General features: G+C 36.1%; 1 protein-coding gene across 1 annotated transcript in view; it reads left to right on the top strand.

The window, feature by feature from the left end:
* The window catches only part of MET (MET proto-oncogene, receptor tyrosine kinase), a 120,694-nt gene that overhangs the window by 16,508 nt on the left and 76,469 nt on the right, over positions 1-27,717 (top strand). Inside the window, exon 2 of the mRNA XM_081537884.1 lies at positions 12,721-13,936. Coding sequence (XP_081394010.1) covers positions 12,734-13,936 — 1,203 coding nt within the window. The 5' untranslated portion in view covers positions 12,721-12,733. The remainder of the gene's footprint in view (positions 1-12,720; positions 13,937-27,717) is intronic.

Below are 27,717 nucleotides of genomic sequence, written 5' to 3'. Positions count from 1 at the left end.
CACTGCTCTGAATTATTTTTCCTTGAGCAGTTATATAAATGCAATCCTGAGCACACTTGTTTTTAAGTTGTCTTAACCTTTTGGTTTATTGATTTTTCAAAGATGCAGAGTGTTTACTGAGGTTCTGGATTGGATTCTGTTCTTACTTTTCTGTTTTATTTTTACGAGGATTGCTTTGTTTGACATTCTTTATTTAAAAGTATTTAAGATTTCTGTAAAAGATTTTATTTGGATCTTTTATTCTCTGATTATTGATCTCAATGTAGTGATATTTACATGCTTTTTTCTCTCAGCACAGTTAAAATTGTGTTATGGTTACCCAAGGAATCCACATTTATACAAAGTGAGGCTAGTTTTGTTATTTCTTCCATTCACATTATTTTCATGTTTTCTAAAAGCTTTTTTATGCTTTGCCTGAAAAGAAAATGTCACATACTGACGAAATTCACCTTGAAAAATGTCCCTGGTTCACTTCACTGCCAGAGAGTCTACTTGGTAACTTTGATTTCCAGAAAAGTTCTTATGTGTGAGCAAAATAAAATTCAGACTTACCCTAAGAACTAAGTGCAAATAGTGCTAAAGGAGAGCACCCTCCTGGCTTGACCACTCCATATTTCAGGATCACAGCCTGGCCTTTGGCATCCTTATGTGTCTCCTCTTTTTCTGTTTTTCCTTGGATGCTACTCTGTTTATGTGACAGCAGCCTTGACATAAATCGGTCCACTTACCACCAGCATTCCTCTGCAGGCATTTGATTTCTGCTCTAGGTAACACCGGAAGAGATTAATCAGTTATATAAACTCACTCCTGAGCACAGTTCTCCCCATTTGGAATTCACTGTGTCTTATACTGAGAGCATTTTCAACCACTGAGGGAGGGAAATGTCTGATTCATTAATGAGTAATATACCAGCTTCCTCTCTGTGTCTCCCTTCAGTGGTTCACATTCAGACCGTTCAGTCAAGTTCATCCTAATCAAATCCTGTATTTGAATGCAACTGGAGAAGATTGCTAGGCTATTTTTTTTTAATTTAATTCGTGTACTTAGATGTTTCTCAAATGTGACCTGTGGGTTTGAGTTATTCAGGATTTCTGGATTAATTGAACAAAATCTGATAGCACTTCTGCACAATCTGAACTATTAAATTGCATCTTTCCATTAGGCTGAAGAATATTTTTAAATAGTTTTATGAGATTTCAAGAATCTTAGCACTTTAATATTGAAAGTTTAATCTTCACATTTTCAAGGGCAGTGAAACATTCTTACCTGACCTACAGCTCATTAATGGGACAAAGGCTGTCCATCAGTCAAGAGGCTGACAGTTCAATGTATTTTCTGAACAGTACTTTTTAACAATATGCACAATGATAAAACAAATGTCCATTTATTCTTAATTCCCAGAAGTTGAAACTTTCAGCCATTCTTAAAAGGACGAAGATATTTACTAACAGAGTATGACTATGTGAAGGATAATCTTGAGAGTATAATGAAACTCAGTTCTTTTTATCGGAGAAGGCAATGGCACCCCACTCCGGTACTCTTGCCAGGAAAATCCCATGGACAGAGGAGCCTGGTGGGCTGTAGTCCATGGGGTCGCAAAGAGTCGGACATGACTGAGCAACTTCATTTTCACTTTTCACTTTCGTGCATTGGAGAAGGAAATGGCAACTCACTCCAGTATTCTTGCCTGGAGAATCCCAGGGACGGGGAACCTGGTGGGCTGCCGTCTATGGGGTCGCACAGAGTCGGACACGACTGAAGCGACTTAGCAGCAGCAGCAGTATCATATCAGAGTTGAACAATGATCTCAATCATATGTTACAGCTGGAAAATGCAAGTTGGCTTTTTCTTGTGCAATGATTCAGTCATTTTCAACTTTTAAAATGTTTATTCGAAGAAGGGATACAATATTAGATAAAAATCTGAGTAAGAGCACTATTTGGGTCTCTTTCAAAGAAACAACATTTATGTAATAATCAGAAGTAATTGTTTAGGGCAGCCACCAAAATAATATTTATAACACATTAAATCATTTTGTGCCATGTTTATTTTCTCCTACAGAAACCTATATATGAGTTTTAATAAGCTCTTTATTATAAATAAAGTATGCAAATATAGGAATTCTTTTTCTGTTTCAGAAATTTTATGTCAGTGACAGGTTGCCATATAGACTGTAATAAGCACACAAATCTTTTCCTTGATTTTTAGGGAAAAAAAAACTTTACTTTTGTATGGTTTTCTTTTCACAGGATATTTAAAACCACCTGTTATGAACAGGTTACCTTGATAATCACTTTGAAAACAGCATATTTTAGACACACGGCATCAAAACAGCAACAACAACCCCCCCCCAAAAAAGCATGCACTTTTGCAACATGTGTGTGCTATAAAAACCTTAAAAGTACTGTTCTACTCCAACAGATAGATAGGTTTGGCCAAATTAGTTTCAGTCTAAGTTCTGTTAATAAAAATGGTTATTATTCCCTTATTTTTCTCCATTTGCTTACAACTCATACTGTCATGTAATGTACATTCATGGGACATAATTATGCTAGAATTTTATTCATTGTTTAATATGAAATTCTGTTTAACTAAGCATCCTGTATACTCATTTGCTAAGCCTCAGTGGTGATATGGGTTTACTTTTCTTTAAAGAAGTAGTATTTCCTTCCTGGAGAAGGAAATGGCAACCCACTCCAGTATTCTTGCCTGGAGAATTCCATGGACAGAAGAACCTGGTGGGCTACAGTCCATGAGATCGCAAAGAGTCGGACACAACTGAGCGACTGACACACATAAACACACACAATAGTTCCTTGTTTGTTGTTCTATGTTAGTGTGGAAGCGGAGAAGGCAATGGCACCCCACTCCAGTACTCTTGCCTGGAAAATCCCATGGACAGCGGAGCCTGGTAGGCTGCAGTCCATGGGGTCGCTGAGAGTCGGACATGACTGAGCGACTTCACTTTCACTTTTCACTTTCATGCATTGGAGAAGGAAATGGCAACCCACTCCAGTGTTCTTGCCTGGAGAATCCCAGGGACGGGGGAGCCTGGTGGACTGCCGTCTATGGGGTCGCACAGAGTCGGCCACGACGGAAGCGAATTAGCAGCAGCAGCAGTGTGGAAGGCCCTTACAGTGGCCTTTGTCTTAGAGTACAATTTAAGAAGGACTTCAGGAACTTGAAATAGCTTTAGAGGAAAACCGCAAGATGGCCAAAGGGTGGAAAAATAAGAAATAACACTATTTAAACTGTGGATGAGAGGGCTAAGGTGATGAAAGAGTCGACAAGTATTTGGAGTGGGCTCACCCAGTAGACTATGCCAAGTTCCTCATTTTTGATGAGAGTAGGCAGAAACTGGCTAAGACACAACTTAGGAAGATGAGCATAAAAGCAGCATTTATTGAATGCCAAATTCCAGTGTCTCATAATTTATCGTTAACCCTCCTGTCCAACCCATGGGTGTGTACCCTTATTATTCCCATGGTTTAGATGAAGAAACTGACACTCGGGGTCAGAAGGTATGTAAATGGTAAAGCCCAGATTCACATCATGCTGAAGTGTGATGACACCAAAGCCCATACTCTCTCCATTACACACGCCCTCTTCTCCAGAAGGCTAATGAGTTATTGGGAACAATGTTGTCAAGCAAAATAGTCTGTAAATATTAGACATAAAATTAAATCATGTGTATTTTGACTCATTTAAATGTGGTCATATAAAAGAGTAGTCATGTGGGGAAAAATCATGAAGACTCCTTATGTCCCTTTGACTTACTGATAGAAATCATCGTCAAGGTAGTGTCTGGCTACATTAGAAAGGATTTTTGACATGTATTATTTTATCTTTCTGAAGTCAGCTAAGGTTTTTTGATGATAATAACACTGAAGTCTTAAAACTTCAGACCTAAGAATTAATTGTTTCACAAGGCATGTTTTAAAATTTTCTATTTCAACAATCCAATAGATCTGTCACTTTTCGATTTAGGTTGCACATTTAGATTTTTAGCATTTATCTTACTGTTTTCAAATGCATAGACTGTACACTTTTTGAGGATAGAAACTCTCTATTTATACAGGGGCATGGTATACAATGGGAGCTCACAAATATTTGATTAATATTTGATAAGATATGACTTCATAAGTAATGAGTGTTTATATAAATACCATATTTTAAATGTCATCAGGAATCTCCTATTGGGATCTTCTTTCCTTGACTTTGTTTTTATGGGCACACTTTTTAAATTAATGGAAATAATATATAAATGTAGAAAGGGCTAAGAATTTTCCTTAGTATTTCACTCCAGTAAGTCATCCTGGAGAATTTAGCCATGACTGTTTTTATGACTGCAATTTCCTTAATATGGGACCTCAGCCATTTTCCATCATCATAAATCCCTTTTATACACTTAAAAGCAGGATTGAAGTGTTTTCTAGTTTTTATATCCTGACTCTTCACTTAGATACATTATTTCTATCTTTGATAGAAATATTTCTATCAAATACATGATTTCTATTTTTATGTTAAGTCAATATTGAGGAAGAATTTGAAACCATAGAGCAGGATAAAAGCTACTATAGCACCTCAGAAATTTTAACTAGAAGGTACTTTCCAAATGCAGAATGAAATATTTAATTATTCAAGTAAATAAAGAAACCGTCTTTTCCAATTACTTGAATATTTTATATAAAGCTTCTTTTGTGCACTTGAGTTTGAATTCACAAGTTTGTAAAATCTTTTAGTGGACATTATTTGGTCAAGACTTCTTCAGGCACAAGAAATAAAAAAATCCCAATGAAACTGCTGATAAAAGAGAAATAAAAGAGGAAAGGAAAAATTTACTGGTTCTCATTAGCTGAAGAAGACCCAGTAGAAATGGATACTTCAGCAATAGCACTAGTGGCTTGCCTTTCTCCATGTCTAGGATGTTCTATTCCCTTGGGTCATTTTCTTGCCGAGGCAGGCTTTTTCCACACAGTGACAAAATGGTCATCAAACACTACAAATTAACATCATCCCTAGGGCTGGTGACCTTTCTTTAAGAGAGAGAGAGATCTCCTCCCAGTGTCTATATTAAGCCCCAAAAGACTCTGGTTGCCTTGCTTTAGTCACATGCTCACCCCTGACCAGGCTCTGGGTCAAAGGAATAGAATTCACTAACAGACCAGCCTGGTTTTTAAGCTCACCTTCAGGTGAGGAGGTGATTGACAGCCCCATTAGAGAGGGAAGAGTTTTCAAAAGAGTTGCCAGTAGTAGAGAGAGTCGGGGCTGTGCAAGTAAATACAGAAGAATTTTTTCAAAATATTGTGCCTTTAGAACAGAAATCTTTTCCAGGAAATACAAATAATTTGAAACAGTCCAAATAAGCATCATATTTTTTTAAAAAATAGAAATACACTTATAAAAACTAGATTGCATGTTTTTCATACTTCAGATAATATTTTATCCTCTTTGAATCTCATTTTTTTCGTAAAAACATGGAATTTTTCCATTTTCCTTAAAAAAATGTGAGCAATGCTTCTAAGAAAACATTCAGATTAGAAGAATTTACATAATGGACCGAATCTTGTAAAATACTGACTATTTAGTTATAAAATATTATTATTTCTAAGAAAATTCCTAAAGAAAGCAAATTTACCCATTTCAAAGTTTTAAAAGTGTCTCCCTTACAAAACCTATTCCATGACACCTGTCATATTTTTTCATGAGGCATCAGTACTTGCTTACAACATAGGGGCTTCCTGTGGCACAGACAGTAAAGAATTTGCCTGCAGTGCGGGAGACCTGGATTCTATCCCTGGGTTGGGACGATTCCCTGGAAAACGGAACGGCTACCCACTGCAGTATTCTGACCTGGAGAATTCCGTGGAAAGAGGAGCCTGGTGGGCTACAATCCATGGGGTTGAGCGACTTTCACAACACAGGCATATGCTTTGAGACAAGTTTTTGTTGATGAAGACAGTGATGGTGACAGTAGTAATGGTGATAGGCACAGGCAGTTAATAAATTCTTAGAGAATTAAGTATATTTCTAGATTTTTAGGGCATGAAAAGCCCAATGTAAGCACGTTACAATAAATGAGAAAACTAGAGGTAGATAGATGGCATACAGAGTTGAGTAGGTGGTATTACCTTTAGGTTAAGCTAGTATTTGTAGCTAATCGAGCAGTCCTCTTTAAAGGAAATACCCCTAAATACCAAAACTTTTAATGACAAAGGTGCCATTGAGATAATCACTCCCAGGAAATATGTTGCCAGTGAGATTATCTTAACTATCAACTGAAAAGAAATACAGAAATGTTTTATGAATGATTCAGTTTCACCTGCTATGTGCATGACATTTTAAGAGAATGAATTAGTCAGTCTGTTTGAATCATCTTTACGTGTTCCTTTTAGTAAGGAACTCAAAGTTGGTTAAATGGCCAGCACTATTTCAGAAAGAAAGAAAAAACAAACAGTAAAAAGACATTTTATATTGAAAGCCTGATCCAAGCATATCACAGGAATAAATATATCAAGGCAAAAATATATGAAAGATGAAAGTATTTCTGGAGTCACTCCCAACATAAATATTAAAATTGCTCACACAGCCTGATCTGGCAGATGATAGAGAAGAAAAAGAAATATATGCCAATTCAATGGCACTGGAGTAAAACGTAGTTGTAGGAAAACAATTTCAGAGTTGTGTATTATTAGAGTTGGAATATACTTCAAAAGTTCATCAGTTCAACCCAGGAGTATGCTTGCAGGTATTTAATAACCATCCCTCCATGGGGGGAAAGCTCTGATTTGTAGTATTTGCCAACTTCTGTGGTGTAAATACTCCCACCACGGCTACCAAGATGAAGTCATTGAACATGAGTTGGGAAGAGATGCACATGATAAGCTCCCATTAGCTGGTTCCAGAGGACTCCATCACACAACTTGTTCAACACTATAATTTTGCAAATAAGAAAACAGCTAAAGCCAAAGGAACTGGGTGAGTGCTTTGGGGTCGTACAACTATGTAGCTGTACTGCCGCAACTAAAACTCAAGGTAATGCCCCCCCACCCCATGCTGAACTTCATTATTGTGAATGCATTGTGAGGAAAGGACCACAACTGATTAATTGGTAGACCGGCCTGACTCCCTTAACCTGGTTAGTTTTCCCTTGAGGGGCTCCCATGGACATTTCCATGTTGAGTTTAAACTGTCGTCTGTTTGCTTCCGTGACTAATCTGAGATCTCACTGACAATTTGAAAGTGTTTTACTTATTTTTGTATCTTCAGCACTCTGCACAATATCTGGAACACACTACATGGTCGAAAAATATTAGTTGAGCACATAAACAAGCAATAATAGAGAATATTTGTTGGCTTACTTTGTGCCAAGCACTGCTCGTAGGGGTTTCTAAGCATTCATTCACTGATCCCCCTGTCAGAGTGACCATCACAAGAGACAGGTGCTGTAATCACTCCCATATTTCAGATGAGAAAATAGATGCTCAGAAAGATTTACCCAAGATCACACAGACAGTGAATGGACTCAAACCCTGCAGTCTGTCTCCAGAGCCTGTGCACTCAGTCACTCAGATGTCAGTTAACTGACATCATCAGGCAGCATCATCAGGGTGTATAGCTCAGCAACATATATTTCCAGAAGTATTCCTCCACTACTTGTGAAGGACACAAACATTTCCTGGAGAAGATCTAATCTGACCAATACATACCGTTGTTAATGGGGACCTTAATTAATTGGAATGATCAGTAAAACGGGATGTTTGTTTTCTTTTTTATCTGAAGATTAAACAGAAACCTATATTTTAATTTAAAATTCTGTTGTTGATATTTGGCCCTAGTCCTGTATTTTTGCTTTAATAAAATATTTTTTAACTAACCTTTCTTTGATTTCTCAACCTGAAAAACTGCATCACTATTTGCTATCAAGAGAATGTAAAGCAAGTACAAGAGACTGAGTTACTAACTCCAGGGGTATTCTGCATGGTTTTTTCCTTAAATAGAAATTTTTTTCTCCTTCCCTACTGGTTTTCTTATGATTTGCCATCTCACTAAGCAAGATAACAAAGAAACCCATTAATGCATTTGTATATTTTCTTGGATTCTAGTTGATTGAGGTTTAGTATCGTGAAAGACTTACATACCAACCTTAAGATATGAACCTATTTTTTAAACATAATATAATACCTCAGATTTTTTTTTAAAAGATTGTTTTGAAGGCTCCCTCAAAAAGCCTAGAAGAAAAACGTCATTCTCACTCCACACTATTAATGGGCATCAATTAAGATGCAATTTGGTTGTAATGCTTTTTTTTTTCTTTTGGCAGTGATAGTTCATTTATATTCTTCCCTTATTTTTCTAGAGAAGATACAGTGATAAATTATGTATTAGACTAATATTTCCAATTTCAGGAGATACAGTGATACCATTTTGAGAAGTGCATTTAATTTTTCTGCATAATATATTCTAGAAGGTTTAGGCACATGTTTGTAGTTTGTATTGTCTTCTAATAGGACAACTTGTCTTGAATCCTTTTCTTAACAATCCTTGCTATTCCCACCACCAGCGCCAAAAATTTTCTAGTATATTTCAAATTAATGAGAATTATATACAAAAACAGCACATTTATGTGTGTTTATAAATATATGTACACATGTAAGGATCATATAATTGTATATATATATGTTTACACACACACACACACCTACCTGTGCTATGTAACCAAGCAAATTGCTTTCAAAGAAGAGATCTCTTTTTGATGCTTAGAGCAGTCATGTGAGGCCATTGGACCCTGGGACTCAAAGGTGAATGAATGAATTGCCTAAAGTCACACAACTAGAGAGGGAAAGGGCCCAGAACCAGAGCTCTGTCTCGCTTCTGCTCTGGTGCATTCTCCCTCTTAGCTCAGGAAGCTGCTTCAGTGTTAGTGAAGCATTCAACAGACTGTACAGATTCCTGTCAGCCAGATGTGGGACTGAATCTGGTTCTAACTCTGTGACTTTTGACAAGTTTGCTTTGTCTAGAAATGGAGAATAGTAATATTTCCTACATCACAGGATGTTTATGAAGAGTATATCAGAGGTTCAGCAGAATGCCTGGCACGTGGTATAGGCACTCAATACTTGTTATTGTTATTTTTACTATTACATGGTTTATTCCTTATTGAAACTCTGCCTTGCCCTCTGGTCCAGCTACAATTTTGTAGCCTTTAAAGCCTATATCCCCTAATCAGATGCCTTCATTTGGATCCTGAAAATCATTGTGTCCTTAACCTTCTTTCTTGGTTTTTTTCCCCATATCTCATGAATGTGAAGAGGAAGTCATATACATTGTGTCTTATCTTCAGGAAGCCCTAAAAGCTACTATACAATCCTTTCTTTCATTTCTTTCTGACCTCAGTTTGCATGCCCTGCTGTAGACACTCTAAACTTTCTCCTACACCCTGAAGTCCGTGGTCACTCCTCTGTATCCATCAATTTCAGCAGATGATCATATACCCTAATTTATTTTTAGATAACTGGGATCATATGCCCTAAACTCCTTAGATGTCCCTATATCTTTATCTGACATATCATCCTCTCCTGCTGTCTCAGAGAGGCTTCTCTTGCATTTCAGGGCTCTTGGAAATGCCTCATTTTGCTCCTTTGGAATGTTGATCAAGTAATTTTTATCTCCTTCATTTGCCCTTTTTGTTTTCCTCACTTCTCTAGGTTCAACTACTTGTATTTCTCCTGACTGTGTCACATACTCTCTCTTGCCACTGTATCTTTGCACAAATGGCTCTCCCACTAGAAATTTCCATTCCTCGTTGTCCTTCAAGACTCAACTCTAGCATCATTTCCAGTATGGTTGTTTGCCCTTCCTACAGACTGCCATAATTTCTGTCAAGCCCGTGCCTCTACCAAGTGACTGTGAGGTTCCCAGGAAAGGTACCTTGTTCTATATTTCCAGCATCTATCACAGTGTCTGGCCTTTAGTAAATACCCAACAAATGTTAGAAGGAAAAGAGACCTACAAATGAGTGTGTGTCTTTCCTACAAATTAAAATCCCCTCAACCCTCATTGTCCTTCCTTTGACAAACATTCTACTTCCTTATCACACATTCCCTTTCAATTCAGTGTCTGATACCACTGTTGAATCTACTGAAAGTACTCTTGTGAAGGTCAACAAGTAGCTTTTGTATGGATTACATCCACTTTCCTGCGCCTTTCACCCACCTTCTGTGACACAGTGCAATACTGGCTCTCTTGACACCTCCCTGAACTAACTTACCTCCCTTGACTCCTTTGCTAGTTTTTCCAGGGTGCAAATTGCCAAGACCTGGTTCATTTGTTTTCTCTTTCTTCACCTCGTCCCTCCAGGAACATAGTCATTCTTGATATTAACCATCACCTCTGTGCAAATAACATACAGAGTTTGTTTCTATTCCAATTAAAATCCCATTTACCCCACTAAGATCAAGTTCCGGAGTTCATTCTTTCTAATGCAGAGATGGCAGATACTTGGCACTCATGCTTCTGCTTGCCTCTATCTCATTTAAGAGGGATATTATCTCACCCAAGCCCAGTTGTGCTACTTTCTCAGTAAGAGCAGGGTTCTCAGAATTTTCATTATTCTCCTCTGTTGCTTGGTACTGATACTATTTGCTTGGAATCTTCATTCTTCATTTACTTCAGACACTTGCTTTCTGGTAAACAGCGTAAAACCTATTAGTCATCCCTGTAGTAGAACATGTTCACTCATTTCTCAACAACACATCCAACTCAACATGTTTAAAGTCAGCTTATCATATTCTTCGATCTTTAGCCTAACTTCCTCCTGCTGACTACCCTAGCTTTGTAACTTGTTCCATTCCACTTTTTCCCAGATTACACTGCTTATCCTTTACCTTCTCTTTTGTGCTCCACCAATTTAGGTGTCACATCTTATTTATTCAAATAACTCTCACTCACCCCTTCCTTTCTATTTTGGGGGCCACCATCTTGCTTCTGGCCCTTTTTACCTGGTGTGGGCTATAATACCTGTCATCTGGTCTTCTCATTGCCAGGTTCTACCTGATATAAGTCACTGCCTCCAAATCAATCTCCCTAGAGTAAAACCTTGCTCATATGACTTTCTACCTCAGAATCCTTCAGTGACTTTCTATTACCTCCTAAATAATGCCTATAATTCCTGTCAATTTGGTAGGATAAAATTATCTTTGATTTTGAAATCAATAACATTTGGATTAAGGTTCTGGCTACTACACTTAATCTGTTCTGTGACTTTGAACTTACTGTTTAATTTTTATTCACTCATTTATTCAACATGTATTTATTGAACACCTTCTTCATTCTAGGCTCTATATGAAGCCCTTGAGATGGAGTGATGAGCCAAACAGGCATTGTCCTTTTCTTCTGGATCTCAAACGTATTAGACTTGTCCATATTTCTCATGATCATAGTAATCCCAAGTACAGGCCATACTTTCCTCAACGCTTTTAGCTTCTGGTTTTTGCTATACAGAAAGTCATAATACCGTGTATTATAGTAATTTGCATATGTGTATCATATCTCAGCTTCACTGTAAGTTCACTGAAGGGTAAGTACCATGTCCCATTTCCCAAACTTCAAGCACAGAGCCATGCACAGTGAATTCTGTTGTGTTTTTATGGACTTTGAGTTAGTCTTTGGCATAATTACAGCCCAGAATGTTTTTAGAGACTCCTTTTGTCCTGTCAGAATTACACATTTTTTTTAAATGAAGGGAAAGTAGTAGCTATTTGGTTTCTGTTCCTTCTAAGGCCTCTCTTTTCCAAACCCGCCTGTAACTATTATAAGTAGAATTCACAATGTGCGCCTTAAGTTTTTAAAACCTGAATCACAAGTCCACTCATGCTTCCTAGTAGAAATACTATCCATGCACATAAAATGGAATGTTAAAATAACGTTCTTTTAACTAAATAGCTTTTGACTTGGTAATGAACAATATGTTGTTTTTCCCTGAGAAATAATTCCAGCACTTGAGCCCTAAAGATTATGTTTTATACATTTTAGCTTGCTGTTTTTACATTCCCAGTGATCTTACATTAAGTTAAGCATTTGTCTATCCAAAACAATAGGTCAGTTATAGCCAAATTATAACCATACCTTTTCTCTGCACACAAAATCCTATAAACAGCATGTGATCATATTGCTTCTAGAATTTATGATTGTTTTCTTCCAAAAGGAAGCTAAATTTAGCTTAGTAATTCTACATGCTCCCAAGGAAACAATGCCTGCTGTGATTTGTAGAGTAAATGAATCTGAACCACAGTTCCTTTACTTGGCTAACTGAGAAAGTTTAAATATCACCCTAGTCATTAACCACAGATATTAAACCACATGAAACAACCAGCAAGGGGTTAAGAAAGAAATGTGCTATTTTTCTGACTTCACTGCTGAATGAGTCTAACTTAGTTGTTGTATCGTTCTTAATACAGAACATTGTTTGCATCTTATAATGGTTCTCTAAAATTACTTGTTGGTGGCTTGAGTTCTAAAATTAAAACTATGTAAAGTCATGTCCAACTGCACAATACATCTTTATGTGAAGCCAGCTAGAGTTTTTTGTTTTCACTCAATGTAAAAATTCCAGTTAGTAAGATTTGTTTCTAATAGTCTAACTGGTATAGTTCTCTCAGTTTCTTCTTCTTTGTTTCTAATGACAACTAAACTGCTCTCGCCTTGAACATCTTTTGGCAGATAAAATTCCGCCATGAAGGCCCCTGCTGTGCTTGCACCTGGCATTCTTGTGCTTCTGTTTACCTTCGTGCAGAAGAGCGATGGGGAGTGTAAAGAGGCTCTAGTAAAGTCCAGGATGAATGTGAACATGCAATATCAGCTTCCTAACTTCACTGCAGAAACATCCATTCAGAATGTTGTTTTGCACAAACATCACATTTACCTCGGTGCCATTAACTACATTTACGTTTTAAATGACAAAGACCTTCAGAAGGTTGCTGAGTACAAGACTGGGCCTGTGCTGGAACACCCAGATTGTTTCCCATGTCAGGACTGCAGCCACAAAGCCAATTTATCAGGTGGTGTTTGGAAAGATAACATCAACATGGCTCTGCTTGTTGACACGTACTATGATGATCAACTCATTAGCTGTGGCAGTGTCCACAGAGGGACCTGCCAGCGACACGTCCTTCCACCCAACAATACTGCGAACATAGAGTCGGAGGTTCACTGCATGTACTCCCCTCAGGCAGACGAAGAGACCAGCCAGTGTCCTGACTGTGTGGTGAGTGCCCTGGGAACCAAAGTCCTACTGTCTGAAAAGGATCGATTCATCAACTTCTTCGTGGGCAATACCATAAATTCTTCTTACTTTCCAGATCATTCATTGCACTCAATATCGGTGAGAAGGCTAAAGGAAACACAAGATGGTTTTAAGTTTTTGACAGACCAATCCTATATTGATGTTCTACCAGAGCTCCGAGATTCCTACCCCATTAAGTATGTCCACGCCTTTGAAAGCAACCATTTTATTTACTTTTTGACGGTCCAACGGGAAACTCTAGATGCTCAGACTTTTCACACAAGAATAATCAGGTTCTGTTCTGCAGACTCTGGATTGCATTCGTACATGGAAATGCCTCTGGAGTGTATTCTGACGGAAAAGAGAAGAAAGAGATCCACAAAGCAGGAAGTGTTTAATATTCTCCAAGCTGCATATGTCAGTAAGCCTGGGGCTCAACTCGCTAGGCAAATAGGTGCCAACCTGAATGATGACATTCTCTACGGGGTGTTTGCACAAAGCAAGCCAGATTCCTCCGAACCAATGAATCGCTCTGCTGTCTGTGCATTCCCTGTCAAATATGTCAATGAGTTCTTCAACAAGATCGTCAACAAAAACAATGTGAGATGTCTCCAGCATTTTTATGGCCCCAACCATGAACACTGCTTCAATAGGGTAAGTCACACAGGTTCCCTATTTGCAAATTATGAGGTACAAGTAAGAATAGATATCATCCTAGAAGAGAATATCATGGGCTTTTTGGTGCTTGGTAAATGGTATTTATCCAAATGTTTGCAAATTCTTTCCAAAAAACTTTAGAAATTGAATCTTCATTTAAAAATAGAATCAAAAAAAAAATAGAATCATAACTTGAGAAGAAGTTAATGGGATAGCTTAAAGAAAATACAAAATATTTTTACAATTTGGGTTTGCACATTTGCCAACATTTTTCTGATTATTAACTTTACTTCTCATATAAGCTTTAGTAGTTCTGGTCAGATGTACATAAAGTTAGCACAACAGCAGTTCCGTAAAGCACAATTATTGACATGCCATGCAACCGTTAACAACATTTAGAACAACATGCTTAATTGTAGGTGTTGAAGGCTTTTTTTTTTTTTTTAATGAGGTCCCATTCGCTCACTGATGTATGAATAGTCTGTATTCTTGGCTTTACTTAAACTTAACTAAAAACAAATGAAAAACTCTTCTAGAATGTTGATACATTAAACATTTTTAAGTGCACTAATATGCTTCTCTGAATAAATTAGGAAACTATAGAGGAAATTTTTACTCTCAGATTCCTCCTTTGGATCTTGGCTTCAATGCATGAAGTTCCTGCTTGAATGGGCATGTATCTACCAAGTTCTGATTTGGTGCTTTTCACCTGGTTGACATTTGGTGTCTATAGATATAAATATTTTGATTGATGATTGTTTATACAACATGAAATGGTATTTTCACAGGAACTGTTAGGGAAATTCTTTGTTGCTTTGATTTAGATATAGTAAAGGCTACCAGCTATACCCAGAAGATTTATCCTGCTGGTCATCAGATCATTTAGGGCTAGCATCAAATTGAGAGGAAGAACATCAAATTGGGAATCCATTGTGGCCTTGCACTTTCCTGGTGGGGACCCAGATTTGAACATTACAGACTTGCTATGACTCCTAACATAAGGACCACTAGTGATCATAATTGGATGAACAAATGGTATAGCTTTTCTAAAGACACCTGACTTTGAAAATGTACATCTCCCTTACTCTAACAGTTTTCAGTCTAAGTGGTAAAGGTTATAATTGCAAGCAGGAAGAACATTACACATGTCCTTGATAAAAGAAAGTATATAATTTGCAGATGGGTACCAAGGACATATGAATTCAGAAACGTTTGTTTCACTTTTGCTGAAATGTCTAGGATACTTCTCCAGATGGAAACTCTGCGCAATTTATTTATAAAGTTAGAAAAATGCTTCGGAGAAAATGAATCCATCTTTTAGTGAACTAAAGCCATAACTTCCTTCCTTCCCTCTCCGAAGTCTATGAATATACATAATATACATACATATAAATTCCAACTAAGACTTATTTCTCCCTGAATACATTTTAATATGTGTTGCAAAATCTGTAAGAAGCAATGGGATTGCTCATGAGGCTACCCCTTTTCCTTACTAGAAAATGCAAAAGAATGAAAGGAAACAAAAAACTTTCAGAAACCTGGGAATTAGGAAATAAAAGTGTAATATTAATAGCATTTCAGAGAGAACACTTTTCCTGCATCCAATAAATTGCTTCAGAAACACAAGTTTAGAAATGAGTCTATTGGAAATTCCTGCAGGGCCTCTAAAGCACACGACTTTGTTATTTAAATCTTGTTGCTTAAATTTGTTGAAAACTAAAGAGACTTTACCTTACAAGGATATACTGATATCTTATCTCTTTGCTTTATTTTGTACATTTCAACCCCCAGATATAAAAGTATTTATCAATTCTAGAAATTCTCAAAACACAGCTGAACTTTATCCTACTCCTTTGACATTTTTAGTGTTCCAAGAGGAACAAAAAGGCAGGATTACGCAATGAAATTCAGGTCAGTTTTATCACCCAGGAAAAATGCCCCAAATGCACCAACCACACCTGAAACTATTATCATTCCCATCGCAAAAATTCTTGTGGGAAACAAGATGAAACTTGCCAACATAGTCTTTTTACAAGGGAAGCCAACTTTAATACTAGCCAAATTCCATAAAGACAAATACCTTCAAATCTCTTCATTTATTTGCCTGTTTATCTTCTCTGGTTACTGAAGATCAGAATTCTTCCAAGAATGAAACTACCCACGTTCTCAGTTTTCATATACCCGCCACAGAAAGACCGCAGGTTGTTCCAATAACCAGCATACAGACATTTCCCAGCTTCCTCTTAAAATAAAGGCACCTAGAGCCATTACTCACACAAAACCAAATGATTTACAGGATCAAATAAGTTTGGAAAGACTCTAAGCAACACAGCTACTCCATTTTGTCTTGGCAAATTTACTTGGCAGAGATATCAGGTGACCCAACAATTTCTTGGAACTGAGTTTTTATTTTGGCATGACATTTAGTGAATAAATACATATATTATAGTTTTGTTATTAACATGTCTAATCAATCAGATCTTTGTAGAGGAACCATCGTGTGCTCTGTGGACAAAGAAAGCTGCAGCACTAACTTTCCACTGAGGCTTTGAGAGCATGTTCGCAGCAGCAGGGGTTTTCTGGCCCTCCTTGAGCTTCTGCCCTGTACAAAATGTATCTCTATCACAGGATCAGACAGAGCACCAGGAAAGGGTCTTTTAGATTTTAAGGGTCCAGCAGGAGTATCAGACCTGACCTGCTTATTTTAGATCACATATTATGTTGCTTTTTCCACTCTCACATTTTATAAAAGTATATGTGCAAACTTTCATATACATCTTCTCATATTGATGACATCACTAAAACCCTCTTTTGAGTTATCTGATAGTTTCCAGAGCAGGTCGTCTTCACCTCTTAGTTATTTGCACTTCAAAACTCGTTGATTCCCCATATGATGCTGTTTCTGGAAACTTAACCCATGCCACAGATATCCATTCATGTACTATTAGTGTTGACTATTAGTTCTTCATCTTTATAGTGTAACCGTTTTCTTTGTTGCTTTTGAAAGTGACTGCTAAAGGGTTTGTTCACAGTGATTTCTACCTTTTAGAATTATGAGATTCTACATCCACAAATAATTAAATCTTTGGTCTTAAAAGTCTTTGCCGCCCTTTTTACGCATTCATCATTCAACCTTTGTAAGCATTCTAAATTAGTATTGATTGAAGTTGTTTTAGGTTAATGTGTGTTCCCTAAACAGTACATTGTTATTCAACATAAAGTAACTGAGAAAATGCCACATAATCTGGAGACTTGGAAAATCCCCAAATTTGGTCATTAAAAAAAAACCCTCATCTTCTATTTTGGGATAAACTATTAAGAATTCACTTTAAGCACATTGATTGGATCTCCAACAGTGTCATATAAGAGATTTAGTAACATGACAGTTATTCCAGGAAAAAACTAGAATCAGTATACATTGGCCTAATTTCTTCCAAATAATCCATATTGAATAAAGGAATTTTTTGTCCTCAAATCAGCAAAGATCCTGTTCCCTAAATTACAGTATACTTACTAACAGAAGTGGAATTATACATTTTTGAAAGATTTTTAATCAAAGTTTAAATGAAAAAGGGGTCTTTGAAATATCTCTCACTTATCTAAAAAATAGTTACGACGTAATACTTTCTCTTGCAATCCCAATATCAAAGTTTTATTTTACATATAAGCATTTGAAAGAACATAAATAGACTTGTAGCAAATATTTTTACCAATATCTTGGTCATCTTAATGACCAGTGATTGATCATTTAAAGGGGAAAAGCATGCAATTTGGTGCCAGAGTCACCTGGTTGGAAGCCCTGGTCTCCTATGTACCACCTGTGTAACTTCTTCCACATTACGTAATTCTTAGAGCTTCAGTCTCCTCATTCGTAACATGCAGATAGCAATACCTACTTCTCAGGCTTTCTGTAAAAACATGGGATAATAAATATAAAGTACCTGGCACATAAGATAATCATAAATTTAGCTTGTTGGAAGGCAGCATGATCTCATGGAACAAGAGATCTGGATTCAAACTTGTACTCCATGATTTTCTATCTGCCTGTCCTGAGAGCATTATTTAAATCCAATGAACCCATTTTCCTCCATGCAGGACTATGGTGTGGACAAGTGCAACAATGTTTATAAGAGGCTCTAACTTTGTCCTTGGTACATAATAAATAACAGCTCTCATTGTAAGGGGTATTTGTGTGAAGAAAGTCAAATTCAAATTACTGGATTGTTTTCTGGAAGAGGCACATTCTGGTTCTATTGCTCATGGGGGTCTTTTACTTCCCTGGCTGACGGTTATGAGTGACCACCTCCATAATGTTTAATTTGTGAAAGTCCTCCTGAATACTTAATTGTTTCAAAAGGCAAAAAGGAGATATGGGAGTGGTGGTGGTTTGGAGGGTGATGAGAAGGACAACCGAATCAGAATTGTGCTGTATAGTCAATCTAGAAGGTATAAGGTGCTCCTTTCCCTGACTTTAATTCTAACTACCTATGGCACTATAAAATACAATGCTTATGTTATGCTTAAGTTATATGTTCAAGAATTTGCAGATAATGAAGTTTTAGAAAAAGTCAACCTCAAGGTTGTTTGTACCAAGCTTCCTTGTTTTTAAACATCATTTATTCTCAAATTCAAAGAGTAGCCAACTGCTTCCCAAAATAAAGGAAACTTAAAGTAGTAATTTTCCATCTCCGTTTCAGAGTGCCAAAGTTAAAGGGTCACCACTCAGAGCCATCAAAGGAAGAAAGCAAAATGATTAGAACAATTTTGAGTGAAAACAAAATCAAAACAAGATGCAAACAAGGGGTAATAGGAATAGGCATAAAAATAAACATACAGTGATGTTTCTTTATTACTATTATAAAGATGATAGATGAGTAAAATTGGGTTACATTTAAGTTATAATGGAAGAAAATAATTGCAGCCTTCCATCAGGAAACCACAAGGACCATTATTGATCTGTCATCCTCAGGGCATGTCTCATAATATTTAATAAAATAAACAAAGATTTATAACTCTTTATAGGCCATATATCTATAATCTCCCACACCACACCATTTGAACTGGAAATGTGGAGTCTGTGTTACAAGTAACATCCATATAATTATACTGGTTTGGCATGGTTATTTAAACAGTTTAGCACTCTCAAGAGAACACATTTTGTATTAGGGATGAAAAATGTGAAGTCAGATTTCAGGGTTTTTTTCCTTCCTGTGCTTCAAAATGAGAGAATATTACCCTATATGAAAAATGCTATTGAGGATTCTTCATTCTAAACACACTAAACATCTTGGCCATATGCCAAATGTAATAGATTACCAAAGCAAAATCTTGCAAGAAAGAAAATCCTTGACATGTAAAGATTCAATCTACTTAAAAAAAAAAAAAAAATTAAGTAGAAATTCATTAATTTTACACTTAATTCCTTTCCTTCTGTAAACTCTTCTTTATTGTCTCCCAGGCTCAGGGAGTCGCTGCTCCCTAACTTAGTTGAATTTTCCATGTTATCTGTCTCATGAAATGTACTACATTGCATTATTTTATTAAGAGGAATTTAAAATTATTTTCTTTCCAGAATTTTGTAACACTGTCTGAGATCACAGGGCACACCATCAGGGTATTAGAAAACATGTTACAGAGTGAGCCATTAAAGTTGTTTGCTTTTTTTCTCATCCTCCTGATAACCCTTCTTTAAACCGTTTTGTAGTTTATTCACAGGTACACCCTAGGAAAGAATGAAAAAACAAAGACATGACGTTTGAAATAAGTTAACCAAAGAAACACAGTTAATGCTGGGAGGATCACCAAAACTGTAAATAGGTTTAACCTGTGAATTATATCAATTCAGAATGTGATTGATAATATTTCCCACCTGTACATGGGTATTTATGCTTTAACTGTGCCACACGCATTATAAATTAATTCTTCATTTTTCTCAATGTCCTTTGAAGCAAGTTATGTGATCTTTTATTTAAGTAGTTGATTTCTACATGGAGATTCACTTGATTAAATTAATTGAGCAAACAATAAGGAATTCGGGCAAAAAAATAAATCCTAAAGTTGGTCTTTGAAAAGTTGAAGTGATAATAAAATTCTGAAGCTACAGCTCTGATACATACATTATTGCCATACCACCACATGATTAAAGACTTCTGAAAGCATATGAGACTTCGCATTTTGATAAGAATATTCACTCCTTGAGTAATAGTCAATTTTTTATTCCAAATAATGTATCAAATTTTGAATGTTACATCCTTCCTTCATACTTCTATCTTATTGATGGCATTCCATCCTGCATTATTATCTCCTCAAATAAGAAAAATGAGAAGCTGTCAGAAATTGGATAGAAGACCCACCAGGAATTTCAGCCGTTGCTTATTCATAGGTTGGCACAGATACTGAGTCAGTGGGCACCCGGAGTTCAGGATGACTCAGTGCCCAGATATGTGCTGTAAGTCACATCTCCAATGTCCAGAGAGGGCTGTAAAGGGCTCATTTATCAGGGAAATGAAACCAAGTGCTCAGCTACTCTTGATACCATTAAAACTCCTTTTATTTTTTAAAAAATATAATAGTGAATGTGGTAAATGATTCTGGGATCCTGGATACATTCCAATCTGCTCATTATGTATTTTTCCTCTAACTAAAATTGTTCATTTGCGTATGAATGACTTACTAAGTAAAAGCCTTGGAAAAGAGGCTTCCTGCACTTCACCCTAGACCTAGGCTAAGGTGGGGCAGATGAAGTGTGTCTTCCTTCTATACTGCAAAAATACCTAATACTCTCTTGTTTCTCAACAAGAGGACAAAAGAATATATTATAAATGCATGCTAATACAGAATAAAGGCTTGTTTTAACTATTCTTGATGTTCACTAATGGAGGTGTTTTATGAACAGTATCTAACTATAAAACAAAAAAAATTATTCTGAATTCAGACTAAAGTCTGACTTTAGTTGTTTGATTTGAATAAATCACCAAAATATTCATCAATCAAAACGGTGATATTTCAAATGATGCTGTAGGTAAAGGCATGAATTAAGGTCAGTTTTGATTAGTAAAGCATTCACTTCTAGAACTGATATGACAAAAATTAAAGTTGCTGAGTTGTCATCTCAAAATATATGGCTTTCTCATGATTTGCTAGAATTTGAGCCCATGTACCAGAAAATGTAAATCTGTATGATACTAAATTTTCTGATGACATTTTAAATTTAAAATCCATTTAACACTTACCTCTAGCAACTAGTCTACAAACTAAACTACAAGTAAAGTGCTACCCAAGAAACTGGGAAAAATACAAAGATTAAATTAGTATGTTAGCTCTGAGTGAATCAATAGTATTTAGTGCTAATGCACTAAGCAGATTACAGGCACTAATGCAGTGGCAGTCAATAGTAAAAATGAATATCTTTAAAAATTATCTTGACAATAAAATGTGCAACATTTTCTATTTATTTTAAGCTAATTACATTACATGCTTGTTTGTTCATTTTATTAGTTTAAACCAAGTAGTAGAAGCCTAACCATTTCATTTAGTGCATAAAACACCAAAAACTTGTAATCTTTGTTTTCATCAAGAGACAGAGGAAAGAACTTATTCATACAACTAAGATTCAACAAAAAATTCAACAGAAATTTACTGACTGTCTAACGCTACTGGTCGTAAAATAATGAGTGATATAGGCCTGGCTCTTGCCTTTATGAAGCAAACCTGCTGGGAGAGGAGATGACAATAAACAGTCATACCAGCAAACAAATACATCATGATAATTTATGAAATATAGTATAAGGGAAATAAGCATCTGTGAATGCAAATGAAGAGGAAGATCTAAATTTGGTAGTATAGTCACAAAAGGCCACCTTGAAGAGGTGAAAGTTAACTTTTTCATGAAGCTAAAAGTTAACTTACATAAAGCTCAAAATTTTAGAAAAAGCAATTATGTCTTTACTGCATGGTCAAGTACATAGCAAGTTTTTAACAAACTGATAGCCATTACCTATATCATAAGTTTGTGGTCTTAACTACATGCTATGGCTTTTTAAAATGGGTTCTGACCATAAATGCATATTACTTTAAACGTAGAAAAATCTATCACAAGAAGTAAAACTGTGCTGGAGAATTTAACTTTTTAAATACTCTCTCTTTTAAAAAAAGTTGTCAGTGTTTCCGAACTTTGTCTCTTCTTTGGTTTCTAAGTAAATTGTCACTTTTCGCTAAGTATTAATAATTCTTATTATGAGAAGATAATGTGTAGATTTCCAGAAGCTAAGGACATAATTTAGATAGCTCTCATTTTCACTGCCTCTCATAGCCTATCACTTTAATCACCTTCTTTGAAAACAGAAATTTCTTACATCTGTCAGAGTTGTTTCTTTCTTCTCCCCTTCTTCTTTCTTCTGTGGCCAACACTTAGGACCCTACTTATCAGAAAAACCCATGTTTCTTAGGGACAGATGGGATTGTCCTGTTACCAGTAAGTCCTATGACAAAAAAAAAGAGTCATATAATTATGAAAATACACCAAATAAGCTCTTTTAAGACTGTCAAAGTTGTAAAAGTTGATGGAATTCAAAGGAATGTGATGCTGAGCCTCATTGTCTTTCTGCATCTGTGGACTGTCCTCTACACAACTACATCCATTTTACACCATTTCTTTCTCATGAGAATAATGTGTCCTTGAGGGCCAAGTGAGAGACAAGTGTTCCCAGGACTCATGAGATGTCACGAGCACCTACTGAGTGTACATGAGTATGTACATGGGCGTGTGCTGCAGTTAGTGCCGCCTTTATTCTGTTCTAATGCATCTCCGGCTGCAGACACATATTCCTTTTCTCTTTCATGATAGTCATGTTTATCTGTATATATTTAATTCTGCAAATATCTACATAAGTTTGCCTTAGGCACTTTGTCATGCTTTTTTGTACCTAAGGATGTGCTTTGCAGATCATAGACAATAGTGTTGATTTTGACAAAAAATTTGTCTTCCAAAAAATATGTATGTATATTTGCACAGTAAAGAGAGACCATCTGATTTGCTACAGTGTTTGGATAAAAGTCCTGATAAAATCAACAAATACATTTTTGTGACTGGATCACAAGAAGCATTGTTTTTGTCATCTCCGCAAGTCACAAATATTTGCAATGCCGGTGAAAAAATATGTATGAAGAGTAGAAAGAAATTCTTACCTTTTACACTGTTCACTTTGTTCACATTTGTTTGGCCCTGAATGAAGTAGAGTTTGCCAAGGGAAAAGATGAGGGACTAGGAGGCATTTATTCTTTAGGGCTTATTCCTGTGCCTACAAGTCAGAGAGGTCACTGGCTTGCCCCTTCCTGAAGGCTATAATTACAGACAGAGGACTGTTTATTTTCCAGTAAAGTGACCAGAATTTTGAATGTAAGAGATTGTTTATAAGAGTACCTTGTGAATATGGTTTATACAAAACCTCAGAAAAGATTAGGGATGTGAAATTATTTTTCTTCATGTTTTCACTAATATGAGAAGGTCTAAGACACTGAAATATTCTACAGTGCAATAACAGAGGTGAATATGAGGTCAAGTTAGGTGATCCTGGTACTAAAGGAACTGAATTAAATTAATAAAGAAGAATTTGTAATATAATATTCCTGATGATTCATCAAATATAAATTTATCTGTGGCTCCAACATCATGGTAAACAAGAATCAGTAAATATATTAGTAAGAGTAATTGAGAAATATTTCTAATTTGAAAAATACCAGTTACATTGGGTTTATTTAGAGCTGATGTGTAGAAAAAATACACAGTGTTTTATACTCTCAACTAAACTCACTCTCATTTCAGCAGAGTCAGAGGAAAAATATTAATTCCAAGTAGAACTGGGCAGACAAAGCACAAGATCAATTCTGTTACTGACCCACTAATAGGGATACTAGTCAGTGTTTGCAGAATGATGAATAGTATGTAAGTGGTGGTTTAACAATAGTCAGTACTACTTGTAATTAATAGTGAAATGTCAAAGTTCAGGGTTTTGACATGTACAAAGAGGAAGAACTAAAATATGTGCCTCCTTTTAAAAATGATATGGTTAATTTTGACAGTTATGGTATTTTCTATCTAGATACCTTTTTAGAATCAAACATGAAAACATAAACAGCAGTTTCAGATTTTTAGGCAAACAATGCATTTTATGATCCTGGGTATGTGGTTTGATGGTGCAATAATTGACTCCAGGCCTCCTGTCCTATGTCCATTTATTTTTAGTGGATTCTACACAGGAAAACATAGTCACTTGAGTGTTGAAAATTTGAAGTTCATCTTTTATGAGACAGTTACAGATCCTGGGAAAATATACACCAGGACTTTACCATACCTAACAAAAGAAAGTTCTGTATTAAAATAAAAAAGCCTCCAAATTATTATAGGATCTAGGGTAGCCATGGTGTGAACTATGTGATATTGAGTATCTTATCACCCTAGTGATAAGATAACAAGCCAGTTGAATGAAGATGAATGCATGAAAAAAGAAGGATTATTAAAGATTTGAAAAGTAAACACCTAAATTTTCATAAGTAAATATTAATTTAGTATTTGTGTGAGCTTTAGATATTAAAGTTCTCCCTGTACTCTCTGGGCCCTTAGAGCCAGCTGTTAGAGCTCCTGGTGCCTTATTTAATACTCTATAAACTGGGTATTCAAGAACTGGTTAAGAAACAGTCAATTTTTCTATTTTCTCTGCCAATATGTAATAAAATCTCTGATCCAGTGAGTGACTGGACAATTATTTTAATAACAATGTTGACATAGCTTCATCTTACCTTTTTTTGCTACTAACACAACTTTCTAAATTCCAGGTGAATCACAAGTTTAACTGAACTATTGTTTGTTTAATGTTCTGTTTCCTTCTACCCTTATTCTTGTCTATCAACCTCAGCTCAGTCCCCCATGGCTCAGGAAACTCTCAACTGGGATTAAGTAATAGTTTACACAGCCTCTCTCACTCATTAACCCATGTTGACATTCTCGTTCAGTGCGCTAACCGTATTTAAGACCTTCTTAAGTACCATAACCAGCTGCTGGTTTTGGTGCAACTAACAACACCTATTTAATCAAAAAATAATATTTCCAAAGAAATTATTTCACCTATCTAAACCTTCTTCATTAGCATGACCTAATTAAGTCTGTTTCTTCTATGCCCTCTCTAGAAGAAAACCTGGTCTCATTCATAGTGAATATGAACTTTAAAAATTTTTACTTCTTCTCTCCTTCTGTGTATACCCAAAGCAGAAACAGAAAATTGTATACTGTCATTCTGTACAGGTTTTGTTTTTATTCATCTGTTGAAAATGATACCAATAAGATAAGACTAGATCTCCCTGGCTCCATCTTCATCCCCAAGTAGTCTGAATGGTTCCAGACTGCTCCTGGAGAAAGTAATCTTTCTTGAAAGCCAACCCATGTATGTAACTGCATTCCTTAAAAGTAATTTGAAGATTCCCCAATGGTTTCAATGTGAAGTCCACACTCTCCAGTATGGTATTCAAGGGGTTTCTTACCTTGGCCCTGGCTATTTCCTGGTCTTCCTTCACATTAAGTGGTGGTCTGGCAAATGTTTAACTCTGGGGCCAGGCTTTCCCAGTGGCTCAGCAGTAAAAAATCACCTACAGTGCAGGAAACCCAGGTTCGATCCTTGGGTCAGAAAGATCCTCTGGAGAAGGGAATGCCTACCCACTCCAGTATTCTTGCCTGGAAAATTCCATGGACAGTGGAGCCTGGTGGGCTACAGTCCATGGAGTCTCAAAGAGTAAGACACAACTGAGCAACTAACACAGCAACAGGAGGAGTAGAAGTCCCTGATTTGTGATCTTTTATCAAGTTGAGTTGTGTAAATACCCACAGCAAGCCAATTTCAAGTCACTGAATAAAAATTAAGAAGAAATGTTCACAACTGTCTCTGTAAGTTGGTACAAGTGCCTCAAGCATACCACTGCCACTCTACCCTACTCTCAACTTTCTATTTTCTCTCATTCTTACATTTTCCTTTTTTCTACTCTTTTAGCAAATTTCAATTATACATTACAGTGTTATCAACTGTATCCATGTTATGCATTATATCCAAGACCTTATTCATCTTTTAATTGAAAGTTTGTATGCTTTTACCAAACTTCTCTATTCCCCCACCACCCTAGGCCCTGGCAACCACTTTTCTAGTCTTTGTTTCTATGAACACAACTTTTAAAAATAAAATTCCACGTATAAATGATCCAATGAAATACTTGTTTTTCTTTGTCTGACTTATTCTATTTAGCATACTACCCTCCAGGTTCATCCATATTGTCACAAAAGACAGGAATTCCTTCTTTTTTTTAAGATTGAATAATGTTCCATTTGTGTGTGTGTGTGTGTATGTATATATATATATATACATACACACACACACATCTTGTTCTATTCATTCATTGATGGACATTTAGGTTGTTTCCATGTCTTGGCTTTTGTGACTTGTTCTGCAATGAACATAGAAGCACAAGTATCTCTTAGAGATAATGGTTTCCTTTGGATATATACTCAAAAGTGGGCTCATGTGATAGTTCTTTTTTAATTTCTTGAGGAACCTTCATACTGTTTACCATAGCAGTTTATATTTCCACCAAAGGTGTACAAGAATCCCCTTTTCTTCACATTCTAATAAGTATTTTCTATCTCTTGTTTTTTTAATAATAGCCATCCTGATGGGTATGAGGTGATATCTCATTGTGGTTTTAATTTGCATTTCCCTGATGATTAATGATGTTGAGCAACTTTTCACGTGCCCGTTGGCCATTTATATGTCTTTTTTGGAAAAATATCTATTCAGGTTCTTTGCCTGTTTTTAAGTTATGTTTTGTTTTGCTTTGAGTTGTATGCATTTTTTGCATTATTAACCCCTTATTGGATATGTGTCAACTTACCATACTTGTAGTTTCCAGAATTCATCAGTCTCTCTCAGAACCCTGACTTAACTCATATTATTTCACCTACCTCCATTTCCCTTTGACACTCATTTTGTCAGGTTAACATTTTCTCCCTATTTTTTACAACTCTATTAAGGCATTTCCTTCCCTAGAAAACCTCCTCTAACTTTTCCCCAACTCCTCATTCTAGACAAGCTGCCTTTCCTGTATACTCCAGTAGCACTCTTTGCTTATTTCTAGTATATCTTTAATCATATTTCATAGTAATGTGTTTGCTGGTCCCTTATTAGCCCCTTGAAGATATGGACTATAGCTTTTACCTCCATACCTTCAGTACCTACCAAAATAGCTTGAACAAAATACATATTTATCAAAAGAATAATTAGTTGTGACAAAACCTCATATTTCAAATAATGTAATAGAATGCTGATTAGAAAAAAATCTTGTCTGTAGATAAAACAGCTTTCTTTCTCTCCCCCAAATCCCTGAAAAGTAATTGATAAAACTGGGAACTTGCCAAGAGTTAAAGAGCACTGAAGAAATTCTGGAAAGCTCCATTCGCCATTACCTATGCCCTTTCCTTACACTCACACACACACATATACACATACACTCATACTCACATGCACACACCCTCCTCCATCTACCAGTTTGAGATGAAGATGAATCAAAGAACAAAAGGAGAAAAATGAAAAAAGATGAAGATAAGGACAATGAATAGACAGAAATTCCAGAACTTTTTACTTAACCAAAATTGGGAAAACATAATTAAAGCCATTTAAAAATAAAAGAAAGACAGTGTAACCTCTGAGCTCCTTAAAGCTTTCTCTAGCCTATCAACAGAG

The sequence above is a fragment of the Giraffa tippelskirchi genome, chromosome 10, assembly GCF_054371585.1.
Source record: "Giraffa tippelskirchi isolate mGirTip1 chromosome 10, T2T-mGirTip1v1.2.pri, whole genome shotgun sequence".
Taxonomy (NCBI): domain Eukaryota; kingdom Metazoa; phylum Chordata; class Mammalia; order Artiodactyla; family Giraffidae; genus Giraffa; species Giraffa tippelskirchi.
The sequence above is the reverse complement of the archived record's forward strand: the minus strand, read 5'-3'. Positions and strand labels throughout refer to the sequence as shown.